At 37.0% G+C, this 18,774-nt stretch overlaps 1 protein-coding gene across 16 annotated transcripts in view; it reads right to left on the bottom strand.

The window, feature by feature from the left end:
• The window catches only part of ECT2 (epithelial cell transforming 2), a 69,528-nt gene extending 51,691 nt beyond the window's left edge, over positions 1 to 17,837 (bottom strand). Inside the window, exons 1-13 of one of the 16 annotated variants that reach the window (XM_063621676.1) lie at positions 16,624 to 17,807; positions 15,073 to 15,183; positions 13,437 to 13,588; positions 12,724 to 12,803; positions 12,520 to 12,612; positions 10,944 to 11,126; positions 9,046 to 9,135; positions 7,844 to 7,951; positions 6,409 to 6,482; positions 5,559 to 5,689; positions 5,299 to 5,414; positions 5,133 to 5,195; positions 3,601 to 3,823 (exon numbers count right to left, since the gene is read on the bottom strand). In XM_063621676.1, coding sequence (XP_063477746.1) covers positions 3,601 to 3,823; positions 5,133 to 5,195; positions 5,299 to 5,414; positions 5,559 to 5,689; positions 6,409 to 6,482; positions 7,844 to 7,951; positions 9,046 to 9,135; positions 10,944 to 11,126; positions 12,520 to 12,612; positions 12,724 to 12,803; positions 13,437 to 13,566 — 1,291 coding nt within the window. In that variant the 5' untranslated portion in view covers positions 13,567 to 13,588; positions 15,073 to 15,183; positions 16,624 to 17,807. Of the gene's footprint in view, positions 1 to 3,600; positions 3,824 to 5,132; positions 5,196 to 5,298; positions 5,415 to 5,558; positions 5,690 to 6,408; positions 6,483 to 7,843; positions 7,952 to 9,045; positions 9,136 to 10,943; positions 11,127 to 12,519; positions 12,613 to 12,723; positions 12,804 to 13,436; positions 13,589 to 15,072; positions 15,184 to 16,623 lie in introns of all 16 variants that reach the window. The other 15 variants (XM_063621678.1, XM_063621681.1, XM_063621675.1 and 12 more) reach the window with 15 other exon arrangements.
• Between the last annotated feature and the right edge of the window lie 937 nt (positions 17,838 to 18,774).

Here is an 18,774-nt window from a genome sequence, read left to right as displayed (position 1 = left end):
GGATGCAACAGTGTATTTCATATACATTTCATGAAAGAAAAAAATTTGCAGCCGGGCACGGTGGCTCACTCCTGTAATCCCAACAATTTGGGAGGCCAAGGCAGACAGATCACTTGAGGTCAGGAGTTCGAGGCCAGCCTGGCCAACATGGTGAAACCTCATCTCTACTAAAAATACAAAAATTAGCTGGGCGTGGTGGTACATGCCTGTAATCCCAGCTACTCGGGAGGCTGAGGCAGGAGAATTGCTTGAACCCAGGAGGTGGAGGTTGCAGTGAGCCTAGATCCCACCACCACACTCCCAGGCCACTGCACTCAAGCCTGGCGACCAAGCGAGACTCCGTCTCAAAAAACAAATAAAAAAAAATCTATACACGTATCTATAGATATATAGATATACATATATATCTTTTTGATGTATAAAAGCTTAAAATATGTTTTCTTACTGTTAATATGGTTAGAATACTTTAACATTAGATATAGAAGCACCTAATAGCAAGTTTTTCAATAGGAAAAGGAATGTATGACATAAAATAGAAATAGGTGACAAAGAACCATAATATATATTTCCAGCACATCAATTTTACTCAATGATAAACAATTTCAAATGCTTTTATATGAAAACAATTATGTACTATGGAGTTCTGAGTGCTTTTTTTTTGGAGATGGAGACTCACTCTGTCCCCCAGGCTGGAGTGCAGTGGTGCCATCTCGGCTCACTGCAACGTCCACTTCCCGGGTTGAAGTGATTCTCCTGCCTCAGTCTCGTGAGTAGCTGGGATTACAGGCGCACACCACCACACCCTGCTGATTTTTGTATTTTTAGTAGAGATGGGGTTTCACCACGTTGGTCAGGCTGGTCTCGAACTCCTGAACTCGTGATCTGCCCTCCTCAACCTCCCAAAGTGCTGGGATTACAGGCATGGGCCACTGCACCGAGCCCCCGAGTGCTTTTTAAAGAAAACAGAATTCAAAAAAATTTCCCACTTGCCAAACGTTATTTTAGGCTACACTCACCAGACCCAGAAGCCTCTGCCATTACAGAATATACTTCAGCGGGAGAAAACTGAGATGCACTGATCTAATTTAATTATTCTGTGTCTAGGCAATGACCTACAAACTGGAGAATCTATTTTATAGAGCACCTAATATATGAGTATAGTTGTCACATCTGTTTACCTCAGTGGTTCATTTTCTTCTCATCTCCTAAAATGCATATTCAAGTTTCCGTCCTTTATGTTCTCCTCTTACCATCCCATGCTATTGTCCATTATGATTATAAAACTAGTACATTCTCAGATCTAATCATGATCTCCCTCTCAAGCTGGTTCAACTTTTCCAAATGCTTACTGGATAGTTCTGCCTTAATGTAACTTGGATTTCTCTAAAACTTCACTACCTCCCTCCGAAATATAAACTTCCTATCTATGCCAAGGCAACATTTCTTTCATTTAAATTAGTAATTTGCCTTCATCTCTTTTTATTTCCTCCCTATTACTTTATTCTACCAATATTTCTCCAGTGCTTCTTACTTTTCCTTCCAATCACCACATACTCTGGTTCAGCACCTTATTATTTCGTGGCTAAAGCGATTGTAATAGATTACATCATGGTCTGTCTCCAAACTGCCTTCCTTCTAATCATTCTTCAGAACAACTCTCTATGAATTATCTATTCAATCAATTTCTCTGCTGCTCAAGGAGTTTCTAAAATTCCTTGTTGATGACAATATATAGTTCAGATATTACAGTCTTATTTCAAAGTGACCTAATATTAGGCCTCAATTAACATTTTTAATTTAACTATTACTCCTCCACATTCCAAGCAAACTGATCTATCCATTATTCCCTAAAAACTCAATTTGTATGCTATTATCTGTATATTTGCTCCTCTTTATATTCTCAAATTCATTTCAATTTTCTGGGCCAACCTTAAATTCACTGTCAATTCTTTCCTTAAGTATTTAGTGAATACCCACTTTATACTAGGGTCTGAGAATAAACACAGAAGACAGACAAGGTTCATGTTCTCTTAAAGATTACTTATTTGAAGCAAATCAAATAATAAAGAAATAAACAAGTACTATAATTTCTATCGTTAAGAATTACTACTAAAAACAACTACCAGGTCACAGGATTGGCAGAAAGGAGTGGAGGGATTTAACTTTACAGACAATCCACTCAGATTTCCTTGAGGCAGACAGAGTAAGTAACAAAGTCCTGAGGTATGGATGTACTAAAAATATTTGAAGAATAACAAAGATGGTATGACTGAAGCTTAGAGAGTACAGGCATTATTAGAGAACATAATACCACATGAGATTAGGCAGATGAGGGCAAGATTACATAGGGACTTAAAAGCTACAGTAATAGAAAGCCATTAAGTGATTTTAAAGCAGAGGAGTGGCATCATCTAATTTATATATTTTTAAAGACTTTTCTAAGTGTTGCATATAGAAAAGCACAAATTAAAAGGGAGAGACTATTTAGGAGACTACTGCAATCATCTAAGAGAGAGCCTTTTTACAGAAAAGACTGATGAAGAGGAGCAAAGGAACAGAGGAATTAAGAGTGGCAGAATCCAAAGCTCTAATTTGGTTATCTTAGGTTTAAGATGTCTATTACACATGGACAAGGAAGTACAAAGTAGGTAGCTTGACAGGGAAGAGGACAAATTTGGGAGTCATTGGCATACAAATGTTTTTCAAAACCATAGAATTTACTAAGATAAGTTAGGGAGCGTACAATAGAGAAGAAACAATGACTCAGGAGGAACATACAACATTTAGAATTGAAAAAAAGAAGTTAGGCCAAGGAGAATGAGAAATGAGTAAGTAATATCACAGAAGCAAAGAAAAAAAAATGTGTCCATAAAGCAGTAGTTATCATGTGTTGAATGCATAAAAACTGTCTCCCCAACAAGGACTGCAGATCAGTTGGAATGGGTTGAAAGGACAATGAGAATCAAGGAAATGAGACAATAGATCAAGGTAATTCTTTTAAGTATACTGATGTGAAAGCGAACAGAAAAATGGGACAATAAATGAAAAGTGTCATGAGGTCCGGAGGAGATTTTGATTTTTTTGTTTCTTAAATCTAGAAAACACATTTGTTTACAGACTAAAAATTAAAATGAGAGGAAAATATTGATAACCAAGGAAGAATTATAGGAGCCTTTCTGTATCAGTTCAGCAGAAAGTGAACTCACCCTCCTCTGACTTCATTCTACCTATTTTCTCCATAATTTATGTGACCTCCCCTGTGACTTTGTTTGCTTTTTGAACAGTACTATCACTCTCTAGTTATATGACCCTGGACAAATTACTTAACTTCTCTGTATCTCAGTTTAGTCATCTGTAAAACAGGAATAATAAAATCTATTATAAACACACAAAACATATAAAGCATTTAGCATGTAGTAAGCAGTCATTAAATTGCAACATTATTAAGCTTAACTATTCATGTGTCTTTTCTCTACAGCTAGAACAAAGGTAATTAAAGGCAAAGACTTTCATATTCACTATATCAGGGATTTATCTAAATTCTAACAATTATTCCATTCCACTAAACTTTAAAGACAAGTTTTTAAGAATGTGAATTACCTCCATAGTTAATGCTAGACTCTGGTGTGTTGGAGATATCTAGGAGTGACCCTATGGAAAGGGAATGCTCAGCTGATGGGCGCTTACGGGGAGGAAATGGTGACACGTCTGTCTCTCTTGAAAGCTGAGCAAGTGTTTCTTTTAAACGACGTCGTTTGCGATTGCTGTTAGGGGTATTTAGAGAAAGCATTGACACTGATTTCTTGAGCTCAGGAGTATTTGCCTGTAATCAAAAGCACAAAATCTCAATTTACTTCCATGGTTCTTTACTGAGACAGGAACAAGAAAAAAATATATTTACAAGTCTGACAGAATCTGGATTTTGCACAATAATTTTATAACCCTACACTCTATCTACCAGGCAATTCAAAAGTCTCATAAAACATAATAGTCGAGAGACCACTGTAATTGTCTAACCTCAAGCATCTCATTTTTCTTCATAGCCACTATCACCATTATATTTTCATCTGTAAACTTGTTTACTACCTGCTCCTTCATTAGCCCATAAACTCCACGAAGGCAGGGACCATTCATAGTCTGTTTGCTGTATCCCTAGCACAGTGCCTGGACACAATGCTTTCCAATTATGTGCTGAGTAACACTTGATTTTTAAGAGTTCTCTCCCTAAATCTAAAGCACACTTTTTAAACTCTAAGAACTTTACATTTCGAAGAGTCTGAAGAGAATACAATATGGTACTATATAGATTTTACAGAAACAACTCATCTTCAATATTCCACACAAAGTTATTAAATTCTAAACTGAAGTAAATCTTCCCTTAAAGCCTACTTCCATAACTTTGTCATTTTGGTGAGTGATACCACTTTTCACCAAGATTCACCATAAAGACTAGATTTTTCTTGACGATATTCTACTATCAAACTCATCTTTTTAATGACATCTCTCCCCTTATTCTTCTTCAATGGCTCCCAATACTTATAGGATAATATCCAAGCTCATTAATGTATTAAAAACTTCTTGATTCTATCTATCCATTAAGTTTTATCTGTTGGTCTTCCTTCCCACACTGTATTTTAAAGCTATACTAAACTACTTATTTTAATGTACTCTCAAAGCTTTCATACCCTCTCCCAATTGGGGTTCTAACGAATGTCCTTACCTAGTTGGCCTAGTAAGTTGTGTCAACATTTATTTGACCTTTTGATTCCCTCTTGAGTCTCTGAGTGAGGCTACCTAAAATACATTACTCAATTGCGGCACACATCATTCCCCTTCGTAACTATGTACAAATCTATCTTTCCATTAAAAGTCTAAGTTTCTGAAGATACAGATGTTCTTGTTCGCAATGTTACCACCAAGAATTCGCACAGAACAACGTATTAGGTTAAAATAATACACATTACATTGAATAGTTCCACTTAAATCTACATAGACTAAGATAACTTGATATCCCAATTGTTTTAATCATTCTGAAATTCCTAAACATGCTCTCTAAACCTTCTGGACAGAAAAGTGTTATCTGCAAACAATCAAGCTCACAGAACAAATAACTAAGGGGTTAAAAAGCATACCTTTTCATATAAATACATAGTTTCTCCAGCTCGGGCATCCATTTGAATGCTTCCCCAGAACCACTAGGTGAGAGAAAAAACATTTTAATAAACAGTTCACATTTATTTTATCAGAGAAGCTATTAATAGTGTTTTTAAAAACCAACCTCATTCTAGAATTACTTGCCTCTTGCTTGACAACATAAAGTTTCTTTGAAGGTTCAAAGGGAAGATCTTTTATTATATTCTCTTCAACTACAAGGTGAGTGCATCTTTCATCTCCAAGTGGTAAATATTTACCTCCTAAAAAGGAATGCACATAAGCATAAATAAGCCAAGCTACTTATTTCCAAACCCAAATTTTTTAAGAGGTATATTGACCAGGAAGTGATTAAGCAGGCCTAGGGACTAAAAGAGATATAACTTTTACATTATGCTAAATTTTACCTTGCATTTCAGTCATTTCTTCCATATTGGTTTTCTCTTCATCTGAAAATCCCAGGAAACTTAAAATACAATCTTGAAATGGAGGAACTTTAAATTCATTTCTAAAGTCATCAACTGCTGCACAAAAATCCCTAAAAACAAAATACACTCTTCCAAAACCAGTTTAACTTAAATTCAAGTGTTAGGTATATCAATTTACAAACCTACAGTAATTTTCAAGGTCTTAGAGTAATCTATCTATTGAAACTATTTAACATTTGGTCCTGAAATGTTCACAAAAACTTCAATTTAAAAAAATGATGTGTCCTCAGTCATCCCAAAAGTAACTTCTGACAAAATGTGATCACAGATAAGCTTTACAAGAGATTCAAATTTCTTCTCTATTATTTGAAGATTTATATGTACTGTGTTCCAAGGCTTTCATGAAATCTAAGTAATGATAACTTTCATGAAATCTTAATGAAGTGCCACAGCAAGAAATCATGTGCTTGGAAAACTAAGCAAAACAAGGCAATGAACTTCAAGCACCAATTAAAATGTAACCAGACAACACAAAATTTTAAAAATATGTAACAAAATCCAAATACCCAGAATTATTTAGCTATTATCTAATAATTTCAGAATGTTTGTAATAGCCAAAATTACTTCACAAGGTAAAATCCAAAGATATCAAAGATATCTTTCAATTTTTAATTTTTTATAACTTGTTCTTCCTAGATTTTATTCCTCAAGCTACTCAGACTGAGTTCATTTTTTCTATCTATGAAATTACTTTTTTCAGCACATGGATTTATCTTTAAACCAGAATGTTTAATTTACATAATGAACTACTGAATTTCTAAACACTTACTGTTCATTCCGCCTTTCCCAAGCTTTATAAATCCATTCTGGCTTCATAATTGGAGTACCTAGACTCACAGCAACCTAAAAATATAAACATTACAATGAATTTTCTCCTTAAATAACTGCATTCAAGGAAGTTCTAAACAGTTAACATACTTAATTTTTTGCAGTTTTAGATCACTATCTGCTTTGTAACAAAATAATTTAAAAAATAACAAATTGTCTTCCAATCATACAAGTTAGGGTAAAATAACTTCAAAACAAGTTCCATGGTGTCCAAACTGTTTCCTTATTTTATTTTAAATAAATGTATCTCTGAAGTTCATCTTTATTAAATTTCTATTTCTCCTTTCTTCACGTTTACTTCCTTGAAAGTATGACCCTCAAGATGGCACTACAGAAGAAGACATCCAACTAAGTCACTAAAACCTTATATATGAGTTGAAATATTTAGGGTAAATTGAAGAGTACACTAAAATTATCATTTGCTACACAAATACACTAAGGTAGACTAAGAAAAAATGATAAACTCTTGCTAAGACATTCAACTATAATCTTAAACTAAGATTCAATCCTAATAAGAGTATTTTCTCCTATTCTAATATTCACAAGTTAAATCTTAGAACTACTTTATAAGAGCAGAGCTCTGTTCTTATGAAGCGCACTTAGACGGCCAGGCGCAGTGGCTCACGCCTGTAATCCCAACACTTTGGGAGTCCGAGGCAGGCACATCACCTGAGGTCGGGAGTTTGAGACCACCCTGGCCAATATGGTGAAACCCTGTCTCTATGAAAATTACAAAAATCAGCCGGGCATGGTGGCGCGCACCTGTAGTCCCAGCTACTCAGGAGGCTGAGGCAGGAGAATGGCGTGAACCCAGGAGGCAGAGCTTGCAGTGAGCCAAGATGGCACCACTGCACTCCAGACTGGGCGACAAGAGAGAGACTCAGTCTCAAAAAAAAAAAAAAAAAAAAAAAAGGCATTTAGACAAGAGTGAATTACCTACTTTCACAATTCCTACAATGTTATTCATCTACCAACCCCCACGATCCTAGTCATCTTTCAACACCTCACTCAAGTTCCATTCCCACTTAAGACTTAACCACTCTTGGCCAGGCCTAGTGGCTCACGTATGTAATCTCAACACTTTGGGAGGCCAAGGCAGGAGGATCACTTAAGCCCAGGAGTTCGAAAGCAGCCTGGGTAACAGAGCAAGACCCCATCTCTATTTAAAAAAAAAAAAAAAAAAAAAAAAAGAAAGAAAAGAAAGAAAGAAAACTTAACCACTCTTATGATTTAAAATTTTTTACCAAATATACTCATAGCAAAAATTGAGTTTCTGTTCTTTAATTGTGGAAGAAATAGATAAAAGACTGCTGTTATTAAACCCATGCCAAAATAATGCTGTATTGAAATACACAAAAATACCCAAATTTACATACCCTGAATTTTTCTCCTTGTGTACAATTTGCCACCAAATGTGTAACTTTTGAATTAAAGTCTTTTCGAATAACTCCACCCATGTGATGGACCAATGTCACCAACCTGACCTCAAAAGAAAAATTAAGCAACACTGACTTTATGGTTAATTTGAACAAAATTTTAAACTATGTTTACCCCTCATTTAGCATTTGCTAAATACTTTCTATTTATAAAATACATACAGGATTTTTATAAAGCTATTAAATTTTATGTCAAAATAAGTATAAAAAAAGATTAGTTTGCCTATTAACACAGGCAAAATTATAGAGGTGGGATTAGTAAAGATTTCACACAAAAGTAAGTTAAACAACTGCCTTTCCTATGGCCTAAATATATTGCTTTTTAATACCATACTGCGTAAATATATTGGTTTTTTTAAAAAAATACCAAGTTTTATCACATCAAGACTCTTCCCACAAAATCAGAGTAATATCCATCAGTTCCAACAACAAAGTATTGTGAACCAAAGAAAGAACTTTCTGGTCGGGCGCAGTGGCTCATGCATGTAATCCCAGCACTTTGGGAGGCCCAGGCAAGCGGATCACGAGGTCAGGAGATCAAGACCATCCTGGCTAACACGGTAAAACCCCATCTCTCTACTAAAAATACAAAAAAAATTAGCCAGGCATGGTGGTGGGCGCCTGTAGTCCCAGCTGCTCGGGAGGCTGAAGTAAGAAAATGGCGTGAACCTGGGAGGTGGAGTTTGCAGTGAGCTGAGATTGCGCCCCTGCACTCCAGCCTGGGTGACAAAGCAAGACTCGTCTCAAAAAAAATAAAATAAAATAAAAAATAAAAATAAAAAAGGAACTTTCTATGAATTCTCTGGGCAATAGAATACTTTAAGGCTGAACTTGTATAACAAGAAATTGCAATGTATAAACAAAAACTTTAAATAACCAACGTAGCCAATATGGTAACAAGACAGTCAAACAGAATTGCTATGAAATCTTTCTATTAATTCATATCAGCCAGCCTAGACAAAACACTGCTCTCTTTATAAGGCTCTTCAGGATTTGTTTCTTCACAAAATTTAAAATCTGGTATAGCCATAATAAGTTATCCTTCAATATTTTAAAAATAAAACCATAATACTAAAAAGAAAAAAACGCCAATTTTATTTTGCTGTAAAAAACATGCTTTGAATTTGTTTCGTAATACTTACTAGTTCTTCTTTTTTCCTAAATCCAGTAAAGCATAGTACTAGATTCATCATACTTGTACAATACAACGGGCGACATGAAAATGGCAAAGGCTGAAATGAAGGATACAACAATTTTAAATGTGAGCTTTCTCTTTAGTAGGAAATACAACACAACTTTCTCAAGCTAAATATATTTCTCCTCTTGCCATTCAACTTTCCCAATCCAAAGATTTACTGGCATTTTTTCAATACGCAACAAAAAAAAAACAGCAAAACGACAGATTGCAAGTTTCCCAATAAAAATATTTCGCGATTCCCTAATCATATGCAATATACATAATCTAAACACTTTACTCTCAGCAAATTAAACAAATATTAAATGCACTCTGACAGACATGAAGTACTGACTATAAGCAAAGTTTTCAGACTCCATACACTACTATAAATGATTCTAATTAATGTTATTAAAACAGGTCAGAGGCATTTTATAATAAACACTGAGTAAATATAATACATACACTTAAACCAAATATAATTCTAATCTTTAAGCTAATAAATGGTGATATTCAGTAAATAATTTACCCAACAGTTGTGTGTGTGTGTGTGTGTGTGTGTATAAAAGAGAATGGTTTAAAAATAATAAAAGAATAAATTTGATTTTCATCATTACATAAGATTACTTTTCAAAATTTGGTCTTTCAAAGTTTATTTGGGTTTTGAAACCAACCACTCCAAATCAAAATGTTAGAGAATTAAAGGTTAACATGTGCTTATTATGACTAACATGTGTAACAATAGAAGTACAAAGACCTAAGCAATTTTAAGTAAACAAGGAAAGCTTAAGAATGCTAAGACAGCAATAAAACCAAATAGGAACTAACTGTCATACGACTCATACTGAAATGCTGTTTAAAAACAAAAAGCAGCCAGGCACGGTGGCTCACGCCTGTAATCTCAACACTTTGGGAGGCAGAGGCAGGAAGATCACGTGAGGTCAGGAGTTCGAGACCAGCCTGGCCAACATGGTGAAATCCTGTCTCTACCAAAAATAGAAAAAACTTAGCCAGGCATGGTGGCATGCACCTGCAGTCCCAGCTACTTGGGAGGCTGAGGCAGGAGAATCGCTTGAACCCAGGAAAGCAGAGGTTGCAGTGAGCAGAGATCGTGTATTTATTTATTAAGTAAATAAATAAATACAAAAAGCTAAAATAATTTTTGAATTTTAAGTTATACAGTAACTGATAAAAATGGAACTGTGGCATCTGTTCTGTGTTGAGACAAATAAAAGTTTATGTATATGTATGAATTTCTGGAACCCAAGTTTAACCAAGTAATCTTCTCTAAGACATTGTGACATTAAGATTGTGTATACGCCGGGCGCGGTGGCTCACGCCTGTAATCCCAGCACTTTGGGAGTCCGAGACGGGTGGATCACGAGGTCAGGAGATCAAGACCATCCTGGCTAACATGGTGAAACCCCGTCTCTATTAAAAACACAAAAAATTAGCCGAGCATGGTGGCAGGCACCTGTAGTCCCAGCTACTACGGAGGCTGAGGCAGGGGAATGGCGTGAACCCAGGAGGCGGAGCTTGCAGTGACCTGAGATTGTGCCACTGCACTCCAGCCTGGGCCCAGAGCAAGACTCTATCTCAAAAACAAAACAAAAAAAAGACTATGTATTTGTCTGTGTATATGCATATGTACAGTTATCATTATTTAACTTTCAAAGGCCTTAGCTTTTCACTACTAAGTTTAAAATGGAGGAATTAAAGGACCACATTAGAATAGCCACTATTATTCCTATTCTAAATATTTTGCTCTCAACAATCAATGAGATTTTTCCAAATAAATTTTTTGCTAATTAAAATTCATTAATAAAAATTTAAACTTGAAAAGTCATAATAAATGTATATGCTTACCTCTCCTTTTTGTGAACAATTTAATACAACTGGTGGTCCAATAACTCTACAATCAGCCTTGTAGAGGTCATTAAAGACAGAATCCTGAAAGTCCGTGACTACAAATACATTTTCAAATTCTGGAGAATCCAAACCTTCAAATTCTTCCACTGACTCCATCTTTACAAAGCCCACTTTAATGTCCTTTTCATCATATAGTTAGCAGAAATAAAAATTATTTATATATCAAATAATCCATCTGTCTCTCTAAATAAGGCTTAACAATCAATTCAATATCAACTTTAACATGTTTATATTTGTAGAAAATAAGTTTCTATCACACAATAATCAGCATTACACTTAATGAACAACCATATTCCTTTACGTACTTACATTTTTACATATACAAATCTCCATTCAAATTAAGTTCTTAAAGATCAGTATTATAAAGGCATAATTCTGACATTACCTATTAGTCATAAATCGAGTATGTGTAAGTTCCATAAAATTAGAATGCTAAAGTTTTTAAGTACATGCATTTTGATATCAAGATGCATTAGAAAGATATCCACTACTGACCAAGAAAATGATACCATACATAAAGTTCTTACTGTACAAATTAACTATCTTCAGAAAAATAGGAAAATAATACTATAGCACTTAATACTTACAGAAAGGAAAATCAGCATAATCATTTTAGTGGATATGTAAGATATATGAGAAAGATGTGCAATATGTAGCAGTTGCAGCATGGCAAATGTAGGATATAAAAAGGCAAGTTACTTACAGTAAACACTTTATACATCCACGAAAAATAATGAAGATACTAAAGTACCTATATAACTCTTGTAACTCTTGTGTTAAATTAAAAAAAAAATTTTTTAAAAACTCAAAATGGGTCAGTAAATTATTTGAACTTTATTTGCAAGGCTGGTGTGATGTGCTAAATTATGTACCCCCAAAATTCATGTTGAAGCCCTAACCTAGAATGAAGAATGAAGTCCTTAGAATGTGACTATATTTGGAGATAAGGACTTTAGAGGTAATTAAGGTTAAATGAGATCATAGGGGTGGGCCCTAATCCAATCCGGTGTCCCAATAAGAGGAAACACCACAGATGCAAGCACACATAGAAGAAAGGCCATGTGAGGACAGCAAAAGGAAACTGCAAGCCAAGGCGAGAGGCCTCAAGAGAAACTAAACCTACACACACCTTAATCTTGGACTTCTAGCCCCCAGAACTGTGAGAAAAGAAATTTCTACTGTTTAAGCAATTAACTGTGGTATTTTGTTATGGCAGCCCTAGCAAACTAAAACAGATGGATTCCAGAATTAGATTATTTCGTATGCTGGGGCAAATTCCCTGATTATAAATTACTGTGATTTATAATTTTGGAAATACAGCAAGAATTTAGACTAAATATAAAATTAATGAGAAAAAAGAAGCTAAGGAGTTAAAATGTATAAAACAGTTTCTATTCATTAAGCTTCAGATTGCACAAAATACACCTTGTGCCTAATTCCAATCACCAGAAAGTAGAATAATACAATCAAGGGAAGTGCAGCATGCCACATGCAATGAGTTGCTTTGACCTACCATATTAATAACACTTTTTATTAATTTTTCATCCGATTTTCCAGGACAACTTTCTTTTATCTTTATAACAGGGACTTCCATTATTTTAATAGTCTGTGGAAAAGAGACTTAAGTATGAGGTTAAGAAAGCTATGAAACTATTTACACACTGATGGAAGAAAAATTGCATTACAAGAAAAAAAACTAAAACCTAAAACTCCATACCTTTAAGGCTTTTATAAGTTCTTCTTGTTTTCCAGCTTCTTGAACCAATATCACTCTTGTTTCAATCTGAGGCATCTCTTCTGTTAAAATTTAAAATGTTTCAATATGTTTATCATGTATTAACATGACAATCAGTAGCTCCTTATCGCTCTTTTGGCTATATCTGGTATGTATTACATCTTTGAGGGAATCATAACTTTCTCTAAATTTAATAGGACTCAACTCCCAACTTATTACAAAAATATTTGGCTATATATCACTTTAGAGAAAGAGAAACCATATTGTAGTAGGGTATACAAACATCAGCATTCCTCCTAGCCAGAGAATGCGCTATCTTACATAGTCATCCTCCTCAACAGTGCATATAATTTTAGGAAAAACCCATTTATAAAGTGGTAAAGGAAAAAGTAGTTATATAGTCATGCATGACTATATAACTTCTAGCTAACAATGCTGTAACTAGACCGCCCTCACATACAGAAAAAGGAATATCCAAATTAAGATGCCTCCCTTTTCAAAGCTGCAAAGCATATAAATAACCCAAATAATAATCAGAAAAATGACATAGTGTAAAAGGATTCTGTCAACAAATATTTACTTAATACCTGTGCTCTAGCATTACAGTTGGTATTAAAATTAAATCATAAGAAAGTCACTAGTAAGTTTAGAATTAAAATAGAAATTGATTGTTTTAAAGCAGGTAACAGGTTTACCTTCTACATATGAAGTAGATCCAATAAGTAAGTTTTCCTTGGACATCTCAGTAACTTTACAATCAAAAATGGAAGAGTCTGCCAAGCTAGTCCTCCCAGTAGTGGATGTTAATACACTATTTTCAGCCATGATTTGTATTCTTCCAAATCAGCTGAAAAAATAAAATTTGAATAAAAATACATAAAAATGGTCATTGGGCAAAAGTATTAGAGGCTCTTTTTACCTAGAATTTATAAAAAGTATTATTACCCATTTTCTTAATGAACCAAAGAAAGTCACTGACTTTCTCTGAGCCTCAGTTTCTTTTTCTGTAAAATAAACATACCAATACCTCACTCACGGGAATGTAATAAAAATAATAATGTATCAAAAGCACATAGAACATTTACTAGACATACAACAAACACTCAACTGTAGCCATAAATATTATTCTACCTCCCTTCTCCACACCTTTGCCCTCAACCAATTTCTTCCTATATTCACTTATAACACCACCATAACACACCTCCCACAAAAATCCTAGCCGAAAATCTGAGATCTATCCTTATTTTTTCCTCTCCCACATTTCCCTCCCCAAAATTCCTACCAATCCCACCTCAAATATCTCTGGAATCTGGCCCCCCTTCTCTATACACTCAATGCCACAATGGTCACTTGGTCTAATAAAACAGCTCCACACAACTTTATCATCACTTTCTTTAGAAATCACTCTCCACATGGTTTTCAGGAATATGCACCTAAATACAGATGTGACCATATCACTTCCCTGCTTAACAACTTCCGTAAGTACTCCTTATATGTTCAAGTCCAAATTCACCACCAAGTTCACAATTCGGTCCCCGCCTAACTATTCACCCTCACCATCTGTAACTACCCCAGTCCCTATACAATCTATGCAACAGCAACATGAATTTCTCAGCTATTTTTCACGCACAAATCATAATTTACATCACATCTATTTGCATTTAGTACTCGACTCTCCACCTAGCTTGTCTTCCAACCCCCAATCATCACTCTTGACTCATCCTCTGTGGATGTCTCTAAACCTCTCCTGTATAATTGGGCTGCTCCCTTGTCAGTATTTCCATAATTCTTTAAAAACACCTCTCCCCTAAAAGGTTTGACAAAACAATTATGCATGGGTGAGTGCAAATATAACTCTGGACTATGAAAGGAAATCCTTTTTTAAGTTTTCCAGGACTTAAGAAGAGTTTAAAAGCTAGACACGGAATAAAAGGTTTAACAAGTTTTCATCAGGGTGGGTTGGGTGGCTCACATCTGAAATCCTAGCACTTTGGGAGGCCAAGGCAGGAGGATCACTTGAGGCCAGAATTTCAACACCAGACTGGGCAACATAACAAGACCCCATCTCTACAAAAAATTGAAAAATTAGCCAGGTGTGGTGGCAGGTGCCTATAGTAGCTACTCAAGAGGCTGAGGTGGGGGAATCACTTGAACCCAGGAGTTTGAGGTTGTAGTGAGCTGTGATCCCACCACTGCACTCCAGTCTAGGTGATACAGCAAGACCCTGTCTCTCTAAAAAAAAATTTTTTAGAGATTTTTATCAATTTTCAATAAGTCAACTTTACTGAGAGTAAATTTCTAAAATATTAGGCAAATATACACAGGACCCACCTTTAACCAGAGTTACATGTCAGACTTTCCTCTTTCCTACTTCTTCAGGTTAATAAAATATACAAATACCTTCCTCCAGAGTCTTGGCAAAGTAACAGTTTAAACTGTATGCTGTGAAGAAACAGTAAGGTATCATAACATCATTTTTGGATGCTGGTAATAAGGAATGTAATAACCTGCACACTAATAACAGCACAGCTGTTAGCGTGTTATGTGACGCTTCAAAATCAGGCAACTCAGCTTCCTGTCTCAGCCCTGCACATAGCCAGTTAAGCCTCAGTTTCTACATTGTTGGAACACACATAGTACTACAACTCAAATCTAGTTAAAATGAAAACTGAGCCGGGCGCGGTGGCTCAAGCCTGTAATCCCAGCACTTTGGGAGGCCGAGGCAGGAGGATCACAAGGTCAGGAGATCGAGACCATCCTGGCTAACACGGTGAAACCCCGTCTCTACTAAAAATACAAAAAATCAGCCGGGTGTGTTGGCGGGCGCCTGTAGTCCCAGCTACTCGGGAGGCTGAGGCAGGAGAATGGCGTGAACCTGGGAGGCGGAGCTTGCAGTGAGCCGAGATCGCGCCACTGCACTCCAGCCTGGGGGACAGAGCAAGACTCTGTCTCAAAAAAAATAAAAATAAATAAATTAAAAAAAAGATGAAAACTGAATAGATGTCTTAAAGTGAACAACAAACAACTATTCTCATGTAATATTCACAATATGGATATTTCTTATTGCTTTACCATACATCCATGTCAATCATTATTCTAAGGCTCTCCAAAGGAGTGGTCCAATAGTTTTAACAGTCTTAATTTAGAATCAATGATAAATTCTATCCAGCCCTATTATTTTAAGTCTTCTACACTCAACCATTTCCAATGAAAAGGCATTAAAGTGGCTTTCATTCAAAGTCCCCTTAAAAGAATGTTTAAAAAAAAAAAAAAAAGTCAGGGAGCTAACCTGCTTTAAGGACTGGAGGAGGAAAATCAAAAATACCACTTGAAAGGCCGGGCGCGGTGGCTCACGCTTGTAATCCCAGCACTTTAGGAGGCCAAGGCGGGCGGATCACGAGGTCAGGAGTTCGAGACCAGCCTGGCCAACACAATGAAACCCCGTCTCTACTAAAAATACAAAAATTAGCTGGGCGAGGTGGCAGGCGCTACTCAGGAGGCTGAGGCAGGAGAATCGCTTGAACCCAGGAGGCAGAGGTTGCAGTGAGCCGAGACCGTGCCACTGCACTCTAGCCTAGGTGACAAGAGGTAGACTCCGTCTAAACAAAAATTTTTGAAAATATTTACATTTTTCTCCTATGCCTCCCTCTTTAAGAGGGAGCACAGCAAATGATCAAAAGCAGATGATTAATAAAAGGCAGGGAGCATAGCAGATGATCAAAAGCAGATGATTAATAATTAAAATTGTCCCTGATGATACTGTATATGATCAATTTATTGCCAAAACAGCTTCAAAATTTATAGAGAAAAAGAGATGCATGGTAACTTGATGACATAACTAACATCCAACAGTCTGATCAGAAATGGAAATATATTAATCACCTTTTTTCAAATTACTGTATTCCAGAAGCCTTTAAAATAAGCACAACAGGATCAGTGTTCATAAACCTACACGGCTTCTCACCCAAGAACAGACCCAAGGAGCTTCTAAGTAAACACACGATAACACACGCCCCCTTTTATCCCAGAGATAAAATTTGCCATGTAAACAAACATTCAAGTTTCCTTTTACTTAAATACTTTTCAGGCAATCATCTTTCAAGGTGAAGGACTAAAATGCAATCCTAGATATAATGGTGGTGTTATTAACATTACTATCAACAACTGACATTTACTTAACGCTTAACACGTGGCAGACATTGCCCTAAACCTTTTAATCTCTACAGTAATCCTAAGAGGCAGGTACTATTATTATTTTCAATGTATAGATGAAGAAACGTAGGAACAGAGAGATTAAGCAACTTCCCCTAAGTCAAACTGTTAGTAAGTGGTAAAAGAGGTATTCAAAGCCCGGCTGAATCCAGAGGCTGCGCCTTTAACCACTAAGCTAGACACATCTGTGCCGGGTGGCTGGGGAGGACGAGGGGCGGATGGCCTGGATTTATCTTGCAAAAACGAAAAACTAAACTTCCCGCAAAGAAGCCAGGATGAATCCTAGTATAAAACCACGGCGCACTCTGAGATAAGCCCCCAAAGGCTGCGAGTGCCGGTCCCCAAAGCCACAGGGCTGCGCGGCTTGCCAAAATCCCTTTCCCAACTCCCTCCCTTCACCCACACTCTTCCGTCCAAAAGAGCCAACAGGTGAGGGCGAAGATGCCCAGCAATACTGGGGGCTTCGGGCTCCCACTCCGCGTCAGGGCCCGGCTGCTGGGGGTGGGGTGCGGCGAGGGAGTTCCCGGAGCCGGGAAGCCTGAGCCGGGCGCTCCGGAATTCGCGGTCACTAGGGGCGGGGACGTCGACCGCAGGCAAAAGAGCCCTTGGCTCTGGAGCCGCTCGCCCACTTGCACCTCTCTCACTCACACAGAGTCCTTACCACTCTCAAAAAAGCCCTAGGAGTTCCACCTCTTCAAACGCAGACTTCTCTCACAGATACCGCCATTCCTTGCCGGCGGCCGCCACAACCGATTCAAAAAGTAAGCTGCTCTCTCTAAAAGCCATGCCGATTGGCGCGTGATGTCAACCTCTTTCCCATAGGCAGGAGTCTCCAGAGAGGCGGTGACTGGTTGACGCTCTCCACCTCCCGGCAGGCGCCGCTTGATTGGTTGTGCGTGTGTTTCAAATAAGCCCAACGGCTCGGACGTCGAGACGTCAGGAGTTTGCAAAGAAGTGCCCGGATGTGGCCAGGAGGTGGCAGTGGTGGCTCCTGAGGTCTTAAAGGAGTAGCAGGTGTTTCTGTGACTACTGCATATTTACTCAGTAAACATCCTACTTCCTGAGGAAAGTTTGGGTGGATTCTCCTCGGCCCCACCCAGCTTTTTTTTTTTTTAAAAAAACGATACCAAATCTTTTAAGCTTAAATCAGTGCCGCCAGAGATAAATGTTTCCCTGCTGCTTGCTGTGAGCTGTGGGATTTTCCTATCGGGATGCTTTCTGCTTTAGGAATGTATTTAAATTTGAGTTAAGGGATTTTGACTTTGATGGTTGTATTGGCGTGTGGCAGGGCCAACGACCGGTCCTAGAACTCGGATTCCCCAGGTGGACTTCAAATCAGCAGCCGCTTATTTAAATCCTATTATTTAAAGCACTGCGCTCCCATCTAGGGAATATCGCGGGTTAGAATCAATTCTTAGAAATTAGAAAAATTCTCGGATTTTTTTAAAGATAAGCTTGCATTCGATAAAAATATGCCACGAGATTCTAGAATTTTTGGAGCCAAATTGCCTCCTCTTTGCCCCCTTCCGCCCACTAAGAACTTGTACTTTCCCCTAAAGTCTAGTCAAAAATGTATCAAGTTTTTCCTGTGATTAGCGTTGCTATTATGAAAATAATTTATTTCTTTATTTTCTAAATATGATACCATATAACACAATCTCTTAAGAAAAATACACCCCCACCAGGTGGGTTTTCCATAGTTCCCACCTGAAGGCTAATATAAATAGAAGAAGAAAGGGGAATCAGATGCCAGAACCTAAATACCAATAAGAAGAGGCAAACGTGTACTTTAGGATGGAACACTTGTGACCATCTCGAGCA

The sequence above is a fragment of the Symphalangus syndactylus genome, chromosome 17, assembly GCF_028878055.3.
Source record: "Symphalangus syndactylus isolate Jambi chromosome 17, NHGRI_mSymSyn1-v2.1_pri, whole genome shotgun sequence".
NCBI lineage: Eukaryota > Metazoa > Chordata > Mammalia > Primates > Hylobatidae > Symphalangus > Symphalangus syndactylus.
This window is presented reverse-complemented; position numbering and strand designations above follow the sequence as displayed.